This window comes from Arachis duranensis, chromosome 6 (genome assembly GCF_000817695.3).
Source record: "Arachis duranensis cultivar V14167 chromosome 6, aradu.V14167.gnm2.J7QH, whole genome shotgun sequence".
NCBI lineage: Eukaryota > Viridiplantae > Streptophyta > Magnoliopsida > Fabales > Fabaceae > Arachis > Arachis duranensis.
Window position 1 is genome coordinate 96,961,431 of NC_029777.3, and position 24,125 is coordinate 96,985,555.

General features: G+C 36.2%; 3 protein-coding genes across 4 annotated transcripts in view; 1 reads left to right on the forward strand and 2 right to left on the reverse strand.

The window, feature by feature from the left end:
* The first annotated feature begins 5,332 nt into the window (after positions 1-5,332).
* Positions 5,333-8,010, forward strand: LOC127748579 (translocase of chloroplast 34). 2 transcript variants are annotated; one of them, XM_052263466.1, is made up of 8 exons: positions 5,333-5,518; positions 5,909-6,022; positions 6,156-6,263; positions 6,349-6,473; positions 6,575-6,839; positions 7,203-7,271; positions 7,367-7,528; positions 7,726-8,010. In XM_052263466.1, the coding sequence occupies exons 2-8, from the start codon at positions 5,924-5,926 to the stop codon at positions 7,825-7,827; spliced, it is 930 nt and encodes a 309-aa protein (XP_052119426.1). In that variant the 5' UTR covers positions 5,333-5,518; positions 5,909-5,923; the 3' UTR covers positions 7,828-8,010. The 2 variants fall into 2 exon arrangements, with proteins under 2 accessions (XP_052119426.1, XP_052119427.1); XM_052263467.1 differs by having other exon boundaries at positions 5,333-5,514.
* A 735-nt stretch (positions 8,011-8,745) lies between these two features.
* LOC107494845 (glutamate receptor 2.8-like) lies at positions 8,746-14,971 on the reverse strand. The gene is made up of 5 exons (XM_016115879.3): positions 14,743-14,971; positions 11,863-13,100; positions 11,235-11,532; positions 9,812-10,212; positions 8,746-9,218 (listed from the first exon to the last, which is right to left on the reverse strand). Exons 1-5 carry the CDS (start codon positions 14,864-14,866, stop codon positions 8,769-8,771), a joined length of 2,511 nt encoding a protein of 836 aa, XP_015971365.2. The 5' UTR covers positions 14,867-14,971; the 3' UTR covers positions 8,746-8,768.
* Positions 14,972-22,039: 7,068 nt separating this feature from the next.
* Positions 22,040-24,125, reverse strand: part of LOC107494847 (kelch repeat-containing protein At3g27220) — a 7,725-nt gene continuing 5,639 nt past the window's right edge. The window contains exon 7 of the mRNA XM_016115883.3: positions 22,040-23,071. Within this exon, the coding sequence (XP_015971369.1) occupies positions 22,904-23,071 (168 nt within the window). The 3' untranslated portion in view covers positions 22,040-22,903. The remainder of the gene's footprint in view (positions 23,072-24,125) is intronic.

Sequence of the window (24,125 nt, forward strand, 5' to 3'; positions counted from 1 at the left end):
TCAGTTAATTTACAAATGAACCAAAATTAGTTCAAATTTAAACAAGTAGTCAAAAAGACTCAATTATCAACAAAATAAATTGAATTCATTTCTGCATCCAAATGAACTTCAAATAAACTAAAAAATGAACCGAAATTATTTACGATGCCTTAGTTAAAGAAAAAAACAAGAAAAAATTGAATCAAAGAAACTCGATCTACTAAATGAACGAACTCGATTCACTAAACCCTAAACCGAACTAGTAGATATGCGACAAATGTGAAGGAGAAAACTGAACATAATAAACAAGTAGTTTTGTCAATACTTCGAGGAATCTTTGTTGTTCTTTTTCTATATTTTTTGTTGATGATCTCAAACACAGAACCAGATTTTTTTGTAATTTTCGTAGAGAATTTGAAAAAATTTTGAGAGATTTTGAGAGAGATTTTAAATTCCTTTGTTGCAGTTTTGGGTAGGAGATGTGAACGATTTTTTATATTAGAGCCCGAAACGAGAGATAACGTTTGTTTGGGATTTCAGGCGTGTGTTCACGCTTTTTTAATGAGAGTAATTTTTGTTAGTATTGGACCTACTTAATTGAATTTAAATGACAATAAGATTTGAATGTATAGTAAGTTTGTTTAAAAAACATTATAAACTTTTAGATAAATTATAAAAAATTTTAGAATAAAATATAAATTTTTGGCTTATTTATCTTTTGTTCTTTTTTATAATAAATATAGAAATTTTAAAAGAAAAGTATAAAAAAATAACCCAGAAAAAAATATTGAATTTTTATGTTTATTGAAATATGCTTTTATATTTTTTAATAAAATCTCTCTCTCTATATATGTAAAATTTGCAATTGACAATTTTTACAACAAAAGTTTAAAATAATACAGAAAATTTTTTAGAAAACACAAAAGTTTTAGATGAAGTTATAGAATTTGTGTTTTTAAACTTTGATAAATTTTAAAGGTAAAATTTTTCTAACAAATGCCGTAAAAAATATAAATTTTTAAGAGAAACATTAAAATCATAGATGAAAATATAAAAAATTTGTATTTTTTGTTGAGTAATACTAGGGAACCAAAAGGGTATTAGACAAAAAATCAGCCAAATACGTTTGGGTGAATCCAAAAATCTCTACGAGTTAATATATATCAAGGTTTTGAAAACCGGACCGGACCGGCCGGTTCGACCGGTTTAACTGCGAACCGACACTACAAACGGTCCGGTCCTCATATGAAAACCGTCCAAACAAGAACCGCCTAAGAACTGGCGAACCGGCCAAAAACTGTCGACCCCATTCATTCATGATTCATCTGAATCATCTCCAATGGAGAACCCTATCCGCCCTGAACCATAGCCCCCCTGTCGCCATCCTCAGCCCCAGTAACCCTCCAATCTCCATCGTCGCCTTCGCTTGGTTCCTGCCAGTAGCCCTCCATCTCCATCCTCTGCTCATCTTCTCAACACCAGCACCGCAGCACGCAGTCAACACCGGTAACCCTCCATCTCCATCGCGCGGTCCTCAACAGTCAACACTCAGCACCGGTAGCCCTCCATCGACCCCAGGTGAGTGACTCGTCCTCTGCTCATCTTCTTTGTTCTTCGCCTCTGCTCATGTTCTCCCATCGACCCCGGTAGAAACCTTGCATGAAATTGATACTCTGTGAAGTGTGAACTTCCTCTATGAAGTGTGAACTATGGCTGTGGCTGGTCAATTTAATCTCTGTGGACTGTGAACTGTAGCTGTGAACTGTGGCTGTGGCTGTGAAATTGATCCTCTGTGAAGTGTGAACTTCCTCAGTAGAAAGTAGAAACCTTGCATGAAATTAATAATCTGAAAATTAACTGGGTGTGGCTGGTCTTCTATTTTGCAGCTCAATTCCTGTTTGTTGCACAATTTGTATTTGTTTGTCAATTTGTGTTTGGTCCTCGGCTCAATTTCTGTTTGCTGCTGAGCATAAGAAATTAATAATCTGAAAATTAAGCAAGTTGGTCTTCTATATTGCAGCTCAATTCGTGTTTGTTGCACAATTTCTATTTGTTTGTCAATTTGTGTTTGGTCCTCGGCTCAATTTCTGTTTGCTGCTGAGCATAGGAAATTAATAATCTGAAAATTAAGCAGGCTGGTCTTCTATATTGCAGCTCAATTCCTGTTTATTGCACAATTTCTATTTGTTGGTCAGTTTGTGTTTGGTCCTCGGCTCAATTTCTGTTTTCTGCTGAGCATAAGAAATAAAAAAATCTGAAAATTAAGCTGGCTGGTCTTCTATTTTGCAGCTCAACTTTCTCTGTGAACTGAACTTAGATTTCTGTTTAATTTTTTGGAACTTCATTTGTGAACTGTTCAATTTCTGTGAACTTGCTCTGTGAACTGTTCAATTGCTGGAACTTCATCTGTGAACTGTTCAATTTCTGTGTATGTTCATTGTGTTGTGTACTTGTGTTGTGTTGTGGGCTTGTGGCTGTTTTTACTTTTTAATTTCATACATGTTTTATTAATTTTAGTTATGGAAGATAGTATTAATCAAGAAGCAACTGCTGATAACAATGCATCTGTGAATAATAACATGCCTGCCGATACTCCACTTCCGAATGATGCTGCTAATCCTAATTCCCGTAGTGCTAACGATAGTTAGTCACAAGGTTCTTCTAACCTTAGGGGGAAAAACAGATTTAGCTTGGAAATATGTTGCTCTACAAATGGTGAATGAAAAATCACAATATCAATATTTATTTTGTCTACAAGTTTTCAACGGAGGTGGAATTCACAAGATGAAGAAACATCTAGCAAAGATTACTGGAGACGTGAAAAAATGTCCTAAAGTTCCATATGATGTGGAAAAACAGATGGAAAGTTTGTTAAAAGATATTCAGACCAGCAAAAAGAAAAGAAAAGTAAGTTTTGGTGAAGAAGGTGGTGATGAGGTAGAGGATGCAATTGATGAGGAAATAGCTCAAGAAGAACAGGAACAGCAGCGTACCTCGAGTCAGCAAGGAGTTGGAGGCGATCCAAAGAAAAAAGCCAAAGTCATTCCTCCTATGTTTGCACCAAAAACAACTCCAGGAGCTCAATCAAGTATTAAAAGTGTTATGCAAAACAAAGAGGCGATACACGAGGTTGATAAACGATTTGCTCGGTGGCTTTTGGATTGTAAAATTCCATTTAATGCTGTGATGTCGCCATATTTCCAAGATATGTTGGATGGTGTTGCTGGTATTGGACCTGGTTACAAGGGGCCTTCTTATGATAAGTTAAGGGTTCATTTGTTGGCTGATCTTAAAAGAGAAAGTCAAATGCTAGTTGATAGTTATAGGAGTGCATGGAAGGAAACTGGATGTACCCTCATGGCTGATGGTTGGACAGATCAAAGACAAAGAACGTTAATCAATTTCTTGGTGTATTATTCTAAAGGTATGTGCTTCGTGAAATCAGTAGATGCTTCCAGTATGGTAAAAAATGCTTCACACTTGTGTAATTTGTTTTCTGAGGTGATTAAATGGATTGGCCCAAATAATATTGTGCATGTTGTGACTGACAATACGGCCAATTATGTTGCTGTTGGTAGGCTTATCAATAGAAAATATGATAATATCTATTGGTCACCATGTGTTGCTCATTGCCTTAATCTCATTGACACAATATGATCCAATTGATTATGAAAGTATCAGTCAAGTTGACTTTTGGGTGACTGAAGATGCTGTAGAGAAAGAGCCTGATCTTCCTAGTAATGTGGATGACTTATTGCGTGAGTATAGTATATTTAGTTTCTAATGATTTATTAGAATGTTGTTAGTTTATAATATAATGATAACATGTCTATTTTATTAGGTGAAATTGATGCTGATTTATATCAAAGTTGCGGTGGTAGTAATGGTCTTTATGCTGCATCTCTTGATTCTTCTGCTGATCAGGGTGGGAATGAAGGTGAAGATCATCCCACCGAAGCAGATTTGCAACAAGTTCTTGCGGATTTTGATGATTGATAAACCATGATGTTGGGATTTAATTTTTAGATATGCTTTTATTACTATTTAACTTTTGAGTTTGGATTTTGATAAGATCATATGTATTTGGTTGATGATATTTTATGTAGTGTTTTAAATTTCGAAGATATTTTAAGATTTATATCATACTATAATTATATTTTAGGATGTGTATTTATAATTTATTTATTATTCTATTCTAAAACGGTTTTTCCGGTTGAATCACCGGTTAGACCAGTAAACCAGTGAACCAGTGACTAGAACGGTTTGATGACTGGTCCGGTTTTCTGAACTTTGATATATATATATATATATATATGTTTCTTCTGCTTAGTATCAGAATGTTTCTTTTTCATACTAAATGGATGTTCTTTTATATATTTTTTGAATTTTTTTGTATTACAAATGTGAATGTCTCTATTTCTTTAAAATTTCATAATATTTTAAAATTATAACTGGATATTTCTTTTGTTAAGTATTAGGATGTTTTTTTTCATATTAAATGAATGTTTTTTTATATTTATGTAATTATTTAAAAATTTCTTTTGACTAAGATCAAGTGTGTAATTTACAGTCAACACTATTCTCTTCAACCACCCGTTCATCCTTTCAAAACCACATCCGAAACCAAATCCTCACCCTAACCGAGAGCCCCCTCCTCTGTCCTCTCACCTCCCTTCATCTCTTATACTTCTTCTTTTGTTTTGTCCAACTAAAAACAAAAAACAAAAAAAAAACAGAAATGAAAAAATAAATAAATTTAGCATTACTTTTTATTTTCTTTTATTTTAATTTCTGCATCTCTTTCTTGGTTGCTGGCGGTGTCCGGGACACACAGTTGCAGTGCTGGCAGCAAGTTCTATAGGCTCTGCGGTAGAGATTTGAACGAGATGATAACCGACATGCACATATTCTGTTACAGAGGAGTGGATTTCGCTGAGAAAGCATAGAGAGCCTGAGAGAGAGGAATTTGTGTGTGTGATTGTTGGAGGTAAGTATGTTAATATGAGAGAGAAGATGAGGATTTTTATAGTTTTAATTAGGTTTTAATTAAGTTTTTAATTTTGAATTTAAAAAATTTAAAATTAATTAATTATTAATATAAATTAATGTGATTTTGTTTAGTTTTTGACCGGCAATATTTTGGTTTCATATATTTTTTTTTGTTTTATTATTTTTTTTCCCTCTTCCTTTTGTCTTATTTCTGTTTTTTCATTTTTTCCATAAGAGATACGAAGAAGGAGAAAAAAGGAAAAAGAAAAAAGAAATTACAGAAAAAGAACAAGAATTAGAAGGGGAAGAAAAACGTAACAAGAACTAAGAATGTAATGTATAGATACCATACATATATACATACAGTGAAAGTGAAACCCTAACAGACGACACACTTTCCCTTATTGAATTAATCTACACATGCTTTGACGCACTCATTCTCCCCCAACTGCGCGCACACTGCTGCCTCGCCCCTCACTCCTTCCCTCCCTCCGACCACCGTCACTCCGTTTCTCGGCGTCAGCCTCTTTCTCCCACCGTCTCCTCGTCAGTGCGTCTCAATCACTGTTATAGAGTCGCTTTAGTTGTTCAACACATTTCGTGAATTAGCTTTGCGGATTTTAAATTGTTTACTGTTTTCTCGTTTCAATGAGATTAGCTTGTTTTACACTTCTGAATCTGCAATCAATTGTGTTGCTCTCTTTAATGATTTGGTTATTATATGAAGTGACATTGTGGTTCTTATGGTGAATCTTTCGCAATTGTTGTGTCCTCAATTAATTATGGTTTTATTGGTTTTGGGTGAATAATTGAACTATTAGTAGCTTTACTTCTATAATAATGCTGAGAAAGATTTTCATGGATAGACAGAGCTGAATTTCATGGTGTTGCTTGTACTTTTGTGTTTACCTGTCTTATTTATTTTGTATTTGGGGATTAGGGCAAGTTTTCAGTCATGGCATCATCGATAACCCGTGAGTGGGTGGGACTGAAAACATTTGCGCCGGCAACTCAGACAAAATTGGTTGAACTGTTGGGAAGACTAGAGGAGAAGGTTCAACTTTTTGCTTTCTGATGTCCAATTCACATATGCAAAACATATGCAAACATCATATTTATTTATTATTTGGTATATGAATTCCTTGTTTTGAAATTAGTTTCTTGTTTTACTCTATATGTTGGCATAGAACGTGGACAAGTTAACAATACTTGTGATGGGGAAAAGTGGTGTTGGAAAATCATCGACCGTGAATTCAATTATAGGAGAAAGAGCTGTTACTATTAATCCCTTTCAGGTACATGTTTCTTTCCTCCTAAGGATAGATGAGTTAATTTCTAAATGCTGACATCAAATGGGGTGCTCTTTTCTTGGTTTGGAAGTCGGAAGGACTAAGACCTGCAATGGTGTCACGCACAAGGACAGGATTTACAATAAACATCATTGACACTCCTGGTCTCATAGAAGGGGGATATATCAATGATCAGGCCTTGGAGATTATCAAACAGTATGTTATTGTTTGAAGCATGTTTCTGGATCATATTTCTTATCCCTTCTTTTCCTTGGATTGATCTTTGGTGTTTGGACTTATGATGCTTGCTTGTGTAGTTTCCTTCTGAACAAGACCATAGACATTCTGCTTTATGTGGACCGTTTGGATACCTATAGAGTGGATAGCCTTGATAAGCTGGTTGTCAGAGCTATTACTGATAGTTTTGGCAAAGAAATATGGAAGAGGGCTTTGATAGTTCTTACACATGCTCAGCTTTCACCCCCTGATGGAATACCTTATGATGAATTCGTTTCAAAAAGATCGGAGGCACTTCTAAAAGTTGTTCGCCAGGGTGCTCGATTGAGGAAAGATGACCCAGTGGTAAATGTTGCACATTTTCAACCTCAAAATGCACCAATTGTTTGCTTTCCCATTGGAATTTGTGTAAAAACATGAGCCCATAATGGTTATGGCTGTTACCTCTGGGTAAGGATGGGCCCAAGGTCATGTTATGACATACTAGGGCCATCCTTTCTCTCGATATAAATTGTGTTCTGAAAATTGGCTCGTTGGGTAAAGACTGTATGCTTAGGATCCATTGGAACTCTTTGAAAATCTATTTTGTAAGCTATTCAATGTGGGCCCAAGTCTATGTTACATTTGGTCTATCTTGTATTATACTGCATGCAGAATCTTTATATATTCTGGATGTTTAACATATGAGTTTCTTGTCTCCTCTCATAGGTTTCTAGCATTCACTTTGTTTTGGTTGAGAACAGTGGGAGATGTAACAAGAATGAAAGCGATGAGAAGGTTGGCACTTGTCATGTTCCCTTTAGTTAATTGATCATTGGACCTTTCCCTTGTTTTTGGCTGAGTAGCTGACCTGTGGTATTTTTTTATGATAGGTTCTTCCAAATGGGACAGCTTGGATTCCTAATCTGGTCGAAAAAATCACAGAAGTTACAACAAGGAGCAACAAGTCTATTTATGTTGACAAGAAGTTGATTGAAGGGCCAAACCCTAATCAGAGGGGAAAGATCTTTATTCCCATCTTATTTGCACTTCAGGTAAGCTTTAAACATTGAAAGATATTTATTGTAGCTTGTCTGCTCTGATTTTTCTTTCAGTGCAAACCATATGCACTTCCATTGGCCATATACAAGAAGGGAAAAGTTTCTGTTCCTGTTGTTGAATATCTATTTATTTCAAGAGTTTTATAAATCTAAACAGATCCTTACTTGTATATTTGTTCACCTGTACACAGTATTTCTTTGTGATTAAACCTATTGAACGCGCAATCAAGAATGACGTTGCGAATGAGGCCAAGCCGTTGTGGGCAATTAGGGAAGCTAAACGCAGGTTCTAATTGGCAATTTTCATGGGATGGCACGTTCTAACTTTGTAGAGCATAGCTGGTATCAGTTGTTCTATATATATTATCTAGCTGAAGTAGGCACCCTTGTAATGCTGTGAGGCTCAGAATATTTTGTACACTCAAGATTTTGTATTTTGGTTTGCATTTTACACCTACCCGTTTTTACTCTCTTCATTCCAATTTACAATAGTATGAGTAGCATGATACCTTAAAGGCTTAAAAAAGATTATGGTTGTAGCATGATGACAGAGATAACACAACACGTCCACACAATTTTGAACAAAATGATTTTGGAAGAAGGGAAGAGATTGGAATATACTGCAATATCTTTCAGTAACACACATCAATATCACTCTGCAGCTAAGAACTTTATATTTTCCTTAGTTGTGTTGTGGCAGAGGAATGAATTCCTTTAGCCCTCCTTCATGGCACAACAATTCAGAGGAGGGGTGGAAATAGAATAGAAAGATTAAAAGATTACAGTGGGTTCAAGATAGAAATGAAATGATGAGGCTAGTTGAGGATCATTTTTCCGAGTTAATTCAGAAAATCAGAAAAAAGGGAACATTGAGAAATGTACTAAGAATATTATCTTTTTGGAAGGCAGAAGCCCCAGCTGCGTGATCCTGGAACATTGAGGATCATTTCTCTTTTGGAAGGCAGAATATTATCTTTTGTTAGATAGTGTTGTCATTAGTTCTAGGCCTTCTAGTTTCTGAGTTTTTGATATATGTGTTTGCTGAATTTCATCCATGTTTGCATTGTTTTAAAGCAATAATCGAAAAAAGATCCTATAAACTACCCCACCAGTTTAACAAATGTCAAAAATAAAAGTATTTGATTCACCAACAATATAAAACTTTTTCACACATAAGGAAATAGTGAATAAAAATTAGTGCACAAGCAACCAATACTATTTTAGTGATACTACATCAAACAACTTCAGCTACACGAGGGACTTGCTCACTATCAATGACTATTTCCGCTGAATTTCTTGCTTCTATGGCAACATTAACCCCTCTCATGCTCCTTGACTGTACTTTAGAATAGATCCCAACACAATGTGTTGTTATCCATCTCCTTATTCTCCATAACTGAATCAATGCACCTCTCATGTATTTTACCAAGTTCTCAACATTCTTTAAAGTTAAACAAAGCATGATATACAATAGTGCCAAAATAGCAATACTGCCACAAATGCAAAATAGGCCAAGGAAAGGCTGATAACCTAATGGTGAACTTTCTTTTGCTTTTTTATCTGAAAGAGAGCAATGTGAATTGGACAGCATATCCTTTTCAAGTTGCTCTGTTTCTCCATTCTCTATAACACTTAGCAATGCCTCGGATATATCCCTAGCCAAAGAGGAGCCCCTTTGAAACACCTGATGTATCAACAACAAAATTGTATAAAACTTTGTCAGATCATTGTTTTTCGTCCCCCCTAGATATCTAGCACACGTGTTGTTACTTGAACATAAAGTTTGGTAGAAGTGAAAATAAAATGAGTGAATAATGTCTCAAATATAAACCATTCTATTTTGGTAATGACTTGATATCCAATTAAATCTCAAAGTGATTTCTGAGATCAACAACATGTACTAAAATTTTTGAGACTGACAGCATGTACTAAGACAATCTATGAGATCTCAATTACACTAATCATATCTTTGAGATTGACAAAAGTGTACCATGTTAAGACCCTAACGACATGATGAGTCACTTGATGAAAATGGACGACTAACATGATGCATTTTTGTACCTAACTAGTATAATTAGGGTCTAGGAGACTATTTTAATGCAGTAGATAATCTCATAAATCACTTTGGGGTTAACTACTTGATATACTAATAGTAGAAATTTATGCATAATATTGAATTTTTTTTTAGAGGGAAACATTTATGTTAGTTCTGTTTACTTATTCATTTTCACCTCTACCAAAACATTGTTGCTATTGAATATGAGATTAGGAACCCACAAAACCAAAGCCACCAAGCCTAAAGGTGCTCCCTGCTTGGACGAAGCCTTCACATGAGTACTTTGCGAGAAAGACTTTGGCATGAGGGGCGACAAAGAAAGCTGCTTCAATCTCATTATTCTTAAATGCTGCAGGGTAACCATTAATGGAATTTATTCTTCTAATGTTCTCAGGTTTGAATTTTAGTATGTCAATCAAATACCTCACAATAAATGAATTCTCATCACAACCAACTGCAGCATTTCTCTTCTGAAGGGTCTGAATATCAACCACTGATGGTTCAAGTTGCGATACGGTCATCATCGATGTTAGACTCGCTGTGAAGCTACTGGTTACAATTAGGATAACAAATAACCATGGTGCCAACACGGTTCGAGCCAATGGTCTTCTTATTGGTTCTCCTGCTTATCAGAAAATAAGCTACGATTAGTGTCAAATTCTTGTTTAGGAAATATTAATCACTCTTCTAGTTTAGGTGAACACTACACATGAAGCCATGGATATTTCTACAAACATTCTAACAAATATGAATTGCTATATTAAATATTTTGCTTCACCAATTTTGAGGCTTTATGAAAAAATTTCTATGGTAAAACATCCAAAAGACTTCCATATTAGTTTTTTTTAGAGTAAAGTATCGTTTTTGTCCCCAACATTTAGGGCAAATCCTATTTGTGTCCCTAACGTTTAAATCGTCCTATTTGTATCCCTAACGTTTGTAAAAGTGATTCAATGTTATCCTGGCGTCAATTACACATTATGAACGCTTTAGTTTGAGTTTTAAAAATTTCTTCTTGAAGTTAGAATACAAATGTTTGGGATAGAATCGACTCCGAAAAATAACTCATCAAAAGTTGAAACTAATTCCTAACATAATTCACTTTTCTAGGGACATAATTGAATCTAAACACAAATAGTGGATATAATATTAAAATCGAACACATCCAAGTGAGACCTAATTGAGAATGAATACATCCAAGTAAGAATAATTGAAAAATATAATATGATTTGTTAGTATAATTGATAGTAGGATAACATTGAATCACTTTTATAAACGTTAGGGATACAAATAGGACGATTTAAACGTTAGGGACACAAACCTCAAACGTTGGGGACAAAAACGATACTTTACTCTTTTTTTTTATTACGGATTTAAATTTTGTTTAAGGATTTTTGTTTGGCTAATGAGTTGCTAACTCGATACATATATAAGACGAGATTCAAATCCCTAACACTTGTTTATACGAGTGAACTAATCATTCAATCAACCCAGGTTGGTTAATACTATGGTATTAATGGACTAACTAAAACATATTACTATTAATACAAACCATATTTATAACAAAATTGCATCAAAATGGGTGTGACATTATCAATTTTGGAGTGATGTGATCCAAATGAACTTTCATGAGAGAGAACTTACTATGTGCAAGGAATATTACAGTGACTAAAAACCAAAGCATCGCCCCCAGCCCTTGTAGTTCTTCATTTTCTTCGCGTTCAATCAACCAAATGACAAATCCAACCAAAACGTGCATTGCTGCCATCATCAACCACATCTCTTTTGTGAATGCATCCATAAACATCCATGTTTGTTTTGATTTATTGGGCTTCTCAACGACCACCATGTTAAGTCCAGAGTCAATATATGGTTGTGAGAACTCAACTAAATGATATCTATATGCCAATATTGATATATCTCCAACTGCAGCATCTAATGTCTACATTAGAAATAATAAAAGTAACCTTAAAAAAAAATTTGAGAGCATAATATTTGTAGGACTTAATTGGCATTCAAAAATACAATTATGTACACTCAAAATCAGTCATCATTGTTTAACTCATTTTTAATCTATATTTTTTGTTTCAAAAAATGAGTGACTAATTTAGTGATTGATTTTTGTTATACACGTAACACAATTGTTTTTCAATATATATATATTTTATAAAAATAGAAAGAAGAAAAAAGGACTAAAATCTAAACATGTAGTTATAAGGATCAAGAGTAGATACAAGCTTAATTTTTACAAATGCATTAATAATCATATTACCTTATTGTTAACTTGATTAACCATTTCATCATAGGAGCCATTGAAGGGAACAAAATCATAGTGCAAGTGATATGGAAGATTCTTAATAGCTGCTTTGAAGACATTGATTGAAAAACCAGTTATGGAAGTTGCATGCTTGCTGTCACCATAGGTGACATTCACAAACTGAGCAAAGGCATCATTTGCAGGTACTCCTATTTTAAGTGGCATTTCCTCATTACTATTGGTCCATCCCCTTGGAACTGAGTGTAAATCTCCAGGCCAATAAATATTACTCAAAACAACTCCACCATAACCGTTAGATTTATTTACCTCCATTTTCTCATGTTCAACAAAGTTCTTGGAAAAACCATGTGTTGGAGACCAAACTGCCATTTCTCTATAGCTTTTTCCTATCACATTAATTATGGTGAAGGTTGAAGATTGATGTAAATTTTCATCAAGGAATTCTTTCATGTTGAACTTTCCTTGTGACTTGTTTGTAACCTTAGCAGTAGCAATAGCTGCATCATAAGCTCGAAGTGCGAAAACACTTGGAGTGTTGTTCTCTTCTTCTTCAGGGTACTCTTGAGCAAACCTTCTACGAAATCTGAACCCGAACTTTCTATATGGTTTGGTAGTTTCCAAAAAATGTGTTTTGAATCCAATAACACCTTGCATGGTAGAGATAACTGAAGAGTTAACCGAATCAAGAAGGGAAGCAACCTCGTTGGGGATGATCCATACATATCCTTTCTCCATCAAACCCATTTGTTTTGCTTTCTTGCAAAGCACGCTAGCCAACTCTAAAGAAGAGTGCACAATCAAGAAGACCCTGTTACTCTTCTTCTTGAGTTGGTTAAGCTCATTTTCGATTCTAGATTGCAAAGACAAGGAAGGAAATGCTAACTGGTTAACGATCTCAGATCCAACATGGCGAAGAGAATTGGAGAGGGAAATTAGTACACCTGGATCATAAGAAAACCTGCTATTAACTTCATATATTGTTGTCACTTTTTTCCACTTGAAGTGTCCTACAATGGCTGCAAGGCATTGCATCTGAATGTTGATATCATCTCCGAGTTGGATTAGTTGTGGGAATGGAGAAGAGGGTAACTCTGTGATGGGTGCAAACGAAGATAGAGATAATATAGGGGTGTTTTTTGTGGCCTTATTAATTTCAGTTGCCAAAGATGCTTCGCTCTGTGTTATTGTTCCTACAATGGCTAGCAACTGCTTCTTCTGTGCAAGATCCATGGCTATATTTGGATCCTGTAAAGTGAGAAAGTTGGTAAAGTGATAAAGTAAAGGGTTAATCACTATCTTAATTTAAGAGTGATTAACTCCTTATTTTACAACTCTATCAACTTTCTCACTTTAGAGAATCTTGATCCGAAACAACACACAGTCAATCAGTAATGAGGTCGAGAAATGGAGGTGAATATTATCGTTTGTACTTCCTACCAAATAACCATGAACTTCAAAGTAATAGTGAAACAGAGAGGTTGTAGAAGAAACAAGGTATAACACAACATGCTTTTACTATGAGAAAAGTACATTAATCCTGGATGTCTAGAAGAACTTCTAATTGAGTATGGCCAAATTAATAAAAAAAAATTGTGTATTTATAGTTTATCTAAAAGGAATTTCTGTATTTAGATAAAAACAATTATGAATTTTTGTCGTATATTTTTCTTAAAATTCTTGTATATTTATCGTTAAAAATTAAAGTATTTAGCATAAAAAATTTATGTGCTTAAGCAAAAAAAAATTGTATTTTTCTTTTTTTTTTTCTTAAAAAGTTTATATGATTATCATAAAAACGTTTGTTTTTATTCTTACAAAATTTCTGTATTTATTATAAAAAAATTTATGTTTTCGTTTCTGTTTAAAAAAACTATATGTTTATCTTGAAAAGATTTTATTTTAGCGTAAAAAATTATATTTAGGTGAAACAAAATTATGTGTCTTCTTTTATTTTATATTTTTTAATGTGTATTTATGCCTTAAAATTTTTTTCTGTTTAACCTCACAAAATTTCTGTTTGTTGTCAATAAATTTCTTTTTTTTTATTCGATTATTTTTTCTTGTCATCTTTTTTTATGTTTCTCTTTTTTACTATTCTTCTTTTTTCATAAAAAATTTATAGAAGTAAAAATAAACACAAGAAGAAGGAGAATAAAAAGAAAGTGACTCTAGATTAAAAAAAACGTAAAAAAAAAGGAGATGAAGAAGAAGACGACGAGACAAGAGAAAAAAAAAGGAGAAATATGAAAAAGAAGACAAAAAAGAACAAAATTAAAAAAAAAGGAGAAAAAGTAGATACAGAAAACCGCAAATATTAAAAAGTAAATGTGTAAGTATAAAAATGGAAAAAACACATATAAAGGTGCTTAATTAATCTTAGTTACAAAATTAATTACCGATATTTTTGTAAATCAATTGTACTAGTTTAGAGCTAATATATATATATATATATCCAATTTTCCACAACTTATACAATTTTAATTTCAAATCTAAAAATTAAATACCTCTCTAAATCTAAAAGACAATTACCCACATCAGTATATTTTAATTTTTACATATTTAAGTATTAAAAGAATATATTAGGACTCACAGTCATCAAGAAAACTATACTATTGTAAATGGAATAGCATTAACTTTAACAAGTAAATATTATTTGTAAACCACCTATTTATTAGTTTTTACAAGATTATAAAATTGAAAAAAAAAAATACATGCAGAGTCCTCCAAATGTAAACAGCATTTGACACATGCACAACGTCCCTTCAACTCCTAATATTTTGGGGTATTTATCATTGTTCATCTTTGAAGAGTCACGAGCATATTGTCAACGTAATAATTATCTTGTTGGATACTAAAGAAGGAAGCAAAAATTACCGCTAACAACTGTTTGAGCCGAATTCCCGCGGGAATTTTGCACCTCCAAGTGGAGTTTAGTTCTACTGAATCTGTTGAAGTCTCTGATGGCAATTTCCATGGCTATCTTCTGCTGCTTACCCATTAGTGAATCCAAATCAAGCACTGCACCTATGCTCTTATTAGTGGCCCTTGGTCGTGGGGTAGTTAAGCAGTGTCCCCTTTTTGATGACCATGCTACTACTAGTAGTAATAACTTCAAGGCAAGGAAGAGTGATATGGAAGAACAACTTCTTCCCATTAGAGGAATGTATGTCTACTGTCTAGCAATACCTAAAGATAATTATTATAAATGTAGTTATGACTATGATTTTGCATTGTGTCTGTATATTAATAAGCCAAACCTTTCTTTGTTTTGACTTGCTCAACTTTTTTTTCTTTTTGGCTGATATATGAATGATATCTGACCCGAAAAGTTCACTTTGGATTTATTATTCTTGCCTCTCGAATTTACCATGCTTCATAGGATATGATTAGGGTTAATACTCAAAATAGTCCCTGAAAGATTATCCGTTCTTCTTTTTCGTCCCCGATTTTTTTTTTAATCAAATTAGTCCCCGAAAGAATTTATTTAAACCACGTTCGTCCTTCCGTTAGTTCAGTTACGTCGCCGTTAGAAACTGCTGACGTGGCGTGTGACTTGGCTGCCCACCCCAACCAAACGACGCCGTTTGGTCACTCCAGCGTGTCGCAATGAAACGCTTGCGTTTTGAGGTGATAGTGAAACGTTTTTCACTGTGTCTTTGGTCTCTAACCTCAGTTGTTCTTCTTCATACTAAGGTTGAGTCTCTGTTACTCTGCCCCCTAAGCAAGCAACAAGAAGACGAAGAAGACTGCCCCCCATTGAACGCAACCGTTGGAGTAGGCGTGGAGCATTGTTGGTGTGTTTGCTCTGGAGCCTGGTGGGAAACCTGAAGGCAAGAACAGAGCGTTGTTTCTGCGTTCGAAGTAAGAGGTAAACCTTTTTGTATGTTGCCAAAACCCTCTGGTAAAACTGTGTAAAACCGTAGTTTTCGCATTATTTGATTGAGTGATCGTTAACAATCTGTTAGTGAATAGGGTCTAGGGTTTCATTCCAGGGTTGGGTTTATGAACGGGTGAATGCGTATATTAGGAAAGACTCTGTATTTTTGGCTTAGGAAAAGTGTTAACTATGGCTTGTGTTAATGGAGTAATGGTTAGTGGTTTAGGGTCTGTGTTGGTGATGATTTAGTGTTTTTCATGTTCCTTTTTAATTTTTGTATAGGGTTTGGAGGCCTTGCACTTCTAAGATGGAGGGTCCTCCGATGACGTTCATTTTTCATCATGGTGGAAGCTTTAAAAATGATGAGAAAGGAAGTAGAATCTACGATCCAGATAATACAGAAGTGTTGGTGGGGGTGGATGGGGATACGTTGGATGTGTTTTTTGTTAAAGGATACAATAAGGAATTGGGATATGCAGAGGAGGGTTTATGTTGGTGGAAGGTTCCTTGGTTGTCGCTTGAGAAAGGATTGAGGAAGTTGGAGACTGATAAGGACTTGTTGAAACTGTGTAAGACCTGTAGGAGGAATCACAATGTGATGAACATATACTTTGAACATGGAGTTTCAGAGCCACACGTGGTGGAATGCATGAGTGAGGAAGATGATGTCATTTTGCCAACCAATGCACACTTGTTGAAGCTGCCCAGCACACAACCTGCAATGCAAGCAATGAAAATTGCATCCCAGCCCACAATGAGCCACTCACAGAGGGAGTCAACAAAGCCTCTGCATCCCACTCCCAAAAAGAAAGCCAAAGCCACTCCCAACTCTGCTGGACCCAATCCTCACCACAAGAATATGGACTATGCTAAGCCCAAGACAAGGTCCCAGCAAGCAGAGAAGGCCAAGGAAAAGCCCAATTCTGAGCCCACTGAAAAGCCCACTAAGAAGCCCATTTCGGCCCCCACTAGAAAATGTAGTTCTCAACCCACTCCAAAGCCCACTCCAAAGCCCAAATCCCAGCCCAAGTTCCAACCAAGAAGCTTCTCCCAACCTGCAAATCCTAGCACTGCTGTTAAGCCAAGAAGTAGGCACCAACCTCCAAGAAAGTCAAATTCTAAAAACAAGAACAACCCAACTCAGCATTGCACTAGATCTGGGAGAGCTGTTAAGCCACCCCCTATTTAGGATGATAGTGACTCACATGAGTCATATGAGAGTGCTGAAGACAGTCTATATGGGGTGAAGAGTTTGACAGTAGAGGTACACGAAAGAATGATTTTAGAGAGAAGCACAGACCGGCTTCTTCTAGAAGGGAGGAGAAGGTTATTGACACAGATGACTCTAGCTATGAAGACATTGAAGAGGATGACTCATCAGAATCAGGTAACAGATGGTTTCTAATTTGACTTATATTAATCATGAATTTTTTATAAGAGATATTAATTTGATAACTGGCCTGTGTGTTGTGATTGGATTGACAGATTCTGCAGGGGATTCTGGAATTGAGACTGAATCCGACTGTGACTCGTGGCACTCGGAAGATATGGATAAGGTCCTGGACTCTGATGAGGAGGAGACTGCTGTTTATCCACCATACAATGAAAAGGCAAAATTTGGAAATCTGAAGCTTGAGGTTAGCATGATCTTTAAGTCCAAACAACACTTCATGAATGCCACTAGAGATTATACCATACAATGGGGGTAGGAATATCAATTTCATTAAAAATGATAATGTGAGAGTGAGGGCTGTATGTAAAACAGAGGGATGTCCATGTGTTGTGTATTGTGCATGTAATAAACAGAATGGGGTATGGCAGATTAAGACACTAGTAGATGAACATAGCTGTCCTAGAAAGAGAAAGAACAGGGCTGCAACACAAGAGTGGACATTAGGTAAGCTGGTTCCTAAGCTTAGAAAGCACCCAAGTATGAAGCATAGAGAGGTATACGACTGGTTTGTCATGAAGTGTAACGTTAAGCTTAATAGGACCTGCATTACTAGGGCCTTAAAGGCAGCAAGGAAAGTAGTTGAAGGCGATGAAGTTGAACAATACGGACTCATCTGGGATTATGCTCACCAACTCTGGACCACCAACCCAGGTTCAACAGTTCAGGTTGGAGTCATTCCCATGCCTGAGAGTCCTCCACAATTTCAAAGGTTCTATGTATGTTTGGAGGCATGTAAGAAAGGATTCAAGGCCGGGTGTAGACCGTTAATTGGCCTGGATGGAGCCTTTTTGAAGAGCTTGCATGGAGGGCAGCTGCTGACTGCTTGTGGCCAGGACGCTAACAATCACGTTTTCGTTATAGCTTATGCCTTTGTGGATGTTGAGAACAGAGATAACTGGCACTGGTTTCTGGAGATGTTGCAGAATGATATCGGTGACTACAGGGAAAATGGTTGGGCCTTCATTTCGGATATGCAGAAGGTAAGGACCTTTTTGACTCACGAAATGATTTTTAAGGACTTATTTGACTTATTTAATTTATTATAAGGACTTGTTTGATTTAATGAAGAAGCAAATTCATTGCTGATTCACTGCAAACTGTTTTTGCAGGGATTAATCCCAGTCATGCAGGATGTGATGCCAAGAGTTCACCATAGATTTTGCGTCTGGCACCTGTGGAGGAATTTTTCCAAACAGTGGGGCAGTATACAATTGAAGGAGCTGGTGTGGGAATGTGCTAGGTCTAGAACTGTTAGTGAGTTTGAAAGAAACATGAAGAGGGTGAAGGTGTTGAATGAACGAGCGTGGGCTTATCTGGATAAATGGCCGAAAGAATCATGGACGAAATCCCATTTTCGTGAAGGGCCAAAAATGGACACTATATGTAACAATGCCTGTGAATCATTTAATGCAAGGACCAAACATGATAGGGGTAAGCCTATCCTTACACTGGTAGAGGAGGTTAGGAGGATCATAATGAAGTCCATGATTGACAATAGGGAGAAACTAGCCAACTACCAAGGTCTTCTGCCTCCAGTGCAACAGAGCAGGCTTGAGGCAATGATAAAGCTTTCTCAGCATTGGAGCCCACAGTGGAGTGGCGATCAGAATGAGGCGTTATACGAGGTTCACGGCTGGCCAACGACAATGGTAGTTGACCTAGGAAATCGAACTTGCACATGCAGATTCTGGCAATTGACAGGTATATGATCTCACCCTATTTTAAGCTTCTGAAGTGTACTTTTCTTACATTGCAAAACTATGTCTGAGATATTAACTGCTGCCACAGGTATGCCTTGTATGCATGCCATATCCTGTATACAAGATAGGAATGATAAGAGGGCTGAGGATTACTGCCATGAGTGGTTAACCATGGAATCATACCGAAAAACGTACGCTTTCCATGTTAATCCAGTCAAGGGCCAAGAGTTATGGGAAAAAACAGGTCGTCCTGCCCCAGTTCCCCCTCCAATTAAGCCCAAGCCAGGTAGACCGACAAAGAACAGAAGAAAAGACAAAGATGAGAGAGGATCTGGGTCCAAGACAAGAATGAAGAGAAAATATAACCCCATCCGATGCATGTTCTGTAGTGAGGTTGGACACAACAAGAGAACATGCCAGAAGAAGAAACAGGCTGATGCTGAAGAAGAAGCACGTTTAATGCAGCTGCAACTGGCTTTAGCTAAGCCTAATACAGATGTACCAAACGAGCTCCCTTCTGATGTACCAAACGAGCTCCCAACTGATGCTGATAGTGCAAGTCTACATAATCCTCTCCCTTTGTCTATTTTCCCACCACCAAAGCGGTCAAATGCAGCCACTGAAACAACACCGGTTTGCTTTACTGCTTTATCTTCAATTTCATTTCACCACAGCTGTTTAGTTTCTCAGTTTGGTGTTTACGATGTCATGCAGGCTGAAATGAGAGGAAGACCACCAAAGCTTCAAGTTTGTAAGGGAAAAGGGAAAAGAGCTGCCTCTCCCCAACCTGCTCCACCAACAGCAACAGCTCCAATTTCTGCTGGAACAATAAGAGGATCTAGTGCTGCGACAACCAAGAAGCTTGCAAGTTTTATGACCTTTGTCCCGACTCCAGGGTTCAAGCGGCCTAGGAAGAAAGACGACGCCATCTGAAGCACATCCATCTATACATATGCAACCTTTTTTTTTCTAGGCTCTAGACTAAAAAAGACATGTTTATGTTTCTGTTAAACAATATCTACAATCAATGTTTTGTAATGACTGTATTTTGGGTGCATGTTATGCCTTGGTATGAAGTGTTTCTGTTGAATCACTTTTACGAATTCTACTACCTTTTGTTATGACACTTAATATTAAGAAATTTAAGGAACTTTATTATCTTGTTATGTTTCTGGTTTGTCATTTGCTTGTTTACATTTTATCTTTTCACCACAGGTTATCCAAAAATCAAATTGCCATTCATAAACTCTAGTATCATATTACAATACTTTACCTAGGGTACTGGAAACAACAAAATCAGCCCTACTTGTACATATATGACATGGAAAATAACACTCCTACTAACATGACTAGCATCACAATAGTGAACATGAAGCACAATAACATTCTGTGTGCTCTAACTTCTGCTTCTAAACTACCTATTCTCCATGCTAACTTAACCTTCCAATCTTTATAGTCATTGTCCAGTTCCCCTTCCATTTCTTGGACACCCCTGGAACCCTCTGCAACAGCTACATCTTCAGTTTCTTCCACCCATTTAAAAAAATTGCAATGGTTCCCTTTCTGGAAAAATTGAACAACAGTGTAAAACCCAGAACAAGAGTAAAAGCCAACATCATGCTATGATTCATACTAAATTAAACTCACCCGAAATCTTGCACAGGTATGGAACAACCGATCTGGGTTCTTTGATGTCCCTGATTTTTTAATCAAGGTTTTTAAACCGCAGAAACAGGTTTCCTCATGGTTTTGTCTTCTTCTTCGCATGGACGAGCTTGATGTATGACTACTCTGTGACGGCGATGGAAACCCACGACCGGCCCCTCCACTTCCGCTTCCCATCATGGCGCCGAGACCAACTTCCTCCTGCAAGCACAACACCTGGGTCTGCGACAACGATCAACCAAGGGAACCGTGTTCTTCGAAGGTTGGGAATTAGGGTTTTTTAATCTCACAATTGGGGACCAAATTGATGCAACACACTAAACATATCTGGTCAGCAATACACACACCATGCCAGGTGTTAGGGTGGGCAGCCAAGTCACACTCCACGTCAGCAGATTTCTAACTGAACTAACGGAGGGACGAACGTGGTTTAAATAAATTCTTTCAGGGACTAATTTGATTAAAAAAAATATTCGGGGACGAAAATGAAGAACGGGTAATCTTTCAGGGACTATTTTGAGTATTAACCCGATATGATTATGATTGGTACTTTGAAATAAAATAAAATGAAAAATATTTAGGTAGTTTTACCACTTAGCTATAGGCCTCGAGAGACACGTCACTTCCGGAATAGTATGCACATCAGTGTCGAACTCGTGTTTTTTTGTGAATATAAAGTCCTGTCTATACTTTAATACAAATTACAAAGTTAGCAGATTTCTCTAGGCTTATAGACATACTTAGAGCAGATCCAATAAAAAAAACCTTGAGATAATGAGAGGGAAGAATGAGTTCCTATTTAAAGGAACCGCCCATAATTCTTTTTTCATATTTTCATATTAACTTGTACTCTTATAAGGTGATCGTTCCTTACAATTATGTCAATTATTTTTAAAAATTGTTACATTTTTCAAGCGTACTAGTTGCTATGTCTAAAAGTATGCATGGAGCTTGGAGCAGAGTCAATGAGAGAGGTATTCGTTGCTGGCTTGCTGCTTAAGTTTAGCAGGTGACTAGGTTCTTGTTGACCTCAACGGGAATTTTCCAGGGGGCTTCGTGCTTTAGTATTGAAACCATTTTTTCTTGTTTAAGAAAAGAAGAAACAAAATTATTACATCTAATTTGAATTCAATAGAATTTATGTGCATTTTGGGGAACCTTCTGAAGTTTCAACAGATGTGCTGTTAGTGCATCTTGCAAGTTGCATAAAGATACAATATTGCAATAATGATATTGATGCCTGCATGTCTTCTACTCTTTGATATTTGACCCTGCAGCAACTTTCTTGGTAGCTTACATTTGCTTACAAAATTTGATATAAAAAAAAGTCAGCACAGCTCATTCAAACCTGACCTCACTAACTTACTGAAACTTCCAGCAAAATGGAATATATATATCACTGACTGTATTACTTATTGCCTAAAAAGGTTTTATTTTTTTTTAAGCTATGGGTATAAATATCAGATTTGGTTCCTGTAAAGTGTAATATAGAGAATAAAATATAATGCCTTATTTGTTGATACGAAAAATTAATCGTTATGCTAAAACTATTGATTTCGTTTTTTTAATCAATGATTCAAATGCTGCCGTTTGCTAAGTATAAGCGTAATGTCCCCTGTCTGCATCATATTACGCTGAACCAAAACGAGGGTCCTACCAAGGGGGGGAAAATGGAAGTAAAATAAGACCATTTCCAACCGAGGCCAAATTTGAGCACTGGTCCCTGTTAGAATATCGTGCTGGTCAGGAGAAACTTTTCGGTTGCTACTTATTTATTTATTCATTTTTTTTCAAAATATTACATAAGAAAATAAAATGTGAAGAGATAAAATGGTTTGAATAGCTGGGGTTCTGAAGGGCTCTGAAAGAGTAAAATTCGTTTCCACTTTAGTCTTTATAAACCCTTCCCTTTCAAGACCCCAACTTGCAAAAGCACTAAATTTTACTGTGCTTATGACAATCAGCCTCTCCTTTGCAAAATGGAAACCATAATAACATGCTATTTCTTGAGTAAATATCTGATGAGGTTTTCTGCATTAACTATTCCATAGGTAAACTTAGAAGGGGCTAGAGATTTGTCGTCGGTTCCCAGCTGACAGATACCTTCATACCAGAAAGTTTACGACTAGTGACCTAAAAACTATTCCATAGGTGGGAAGTGGGAACCAATTCTATATATTTTGCCAAAAAAGAAGTGGCAAAATCAAAGTTAATAAGTTATCCTATGTACACAAATTTTACTGAACCAATGCCCAAATAGAGCAGTGAAGCAATTGAAAATGGAAAGATAAATAATGTTTGAACCAAAAGATTAGGGAAGTTTGACATTTCGAAACTCACTTATCTTAAACTTAATTTTGTTCTCCACATATCCCCAACGACCTGTCTTGGCTGCGGATTATCCGGTCCTCTGTCTCGTTGCCCTGATGTGAAGTACAACCATCCATCCCAAAAACCAGTTAATGTGGTTTTGATGCGGTAAGGAAGTTTTCCAATCACTGACCATGTCTGCGGAAGGTAATGCAAAACATAAAATTCAAATGTCAGAAAGGAATATTAATCAACATCTCAAACAACCATGAATAAACATGTTCCAAAATACATTCTGTCAGTAACATTAATCCATCTCAACAACCTGCAATATTCTAGCAGATTAAGAACGATTTTTACAGTGAACACAACGGTAACAAATCATTTTTCTTCTGAAGACCACAATGCATTTTTAGTTGCCAATAATGATGATTTTATAAGTTTGGTTTTGAAAGGAATTTGAAGGAAGGAAAGGGCTTCATGTATAAATATTAGTCTCTTTTACAATGTCCAATTAAATGTCCACTTAAAAAAGAAAAATCAAATATGTGAATAGAGGACGAAATTCCCATCCAATTTACTAAAAAGCAAAACAAAGAAAGAACACTGGCCAAGCAATGTCATGCTTGAGCTTTAACTTTTAATAATGAACAATGTCACAAACAGAAATTCTTGTATGCTCCTAGAGCATATTCAATGTGTGTTTCAGAAACATTCACAAATCACAACCACTCAATTTCATTTATAATATTTCAAATGCATAAAACCAAGGTGAGTTGGGTAAATAAGCTAGTTCACAAAGGAAAAGGAAAAGGTCGAAGCGACAAAAGGTTGAGATTTGGGACATGGAACATAGGCACTCTAACAGGAAAGTCCATGGAGGTGGTGGACACCATGACAAGGAGGAAGATTAACATTATGTGCCTACAAGAAACGAAATGGGTTGGTGCAAAGGCTAGGGAGTTGGATTCTTCTGGTTTCAAACTTTGGTATACAGGAAAGGTGAAGAATAGGAATGGAGTTGGAATAATTGTGGATAAGCAGTGGAAGAAGGACGTAGTTGATGTCAAGAGGGTGGGAGATCGGATCATCTCTATCAAACTTGTGGTGGAGGGAGGTGCTTTCCATGTGATTAGCGCCTATGCACCGCAAGTGGGTTCGGACGAACAACACAAGATAAGGTTTTGGGAGGATCTAGAGAGTTTGGTTCAAGGCATACCTATGGGAGATAAGATTTTCTTAGGAGGAGATT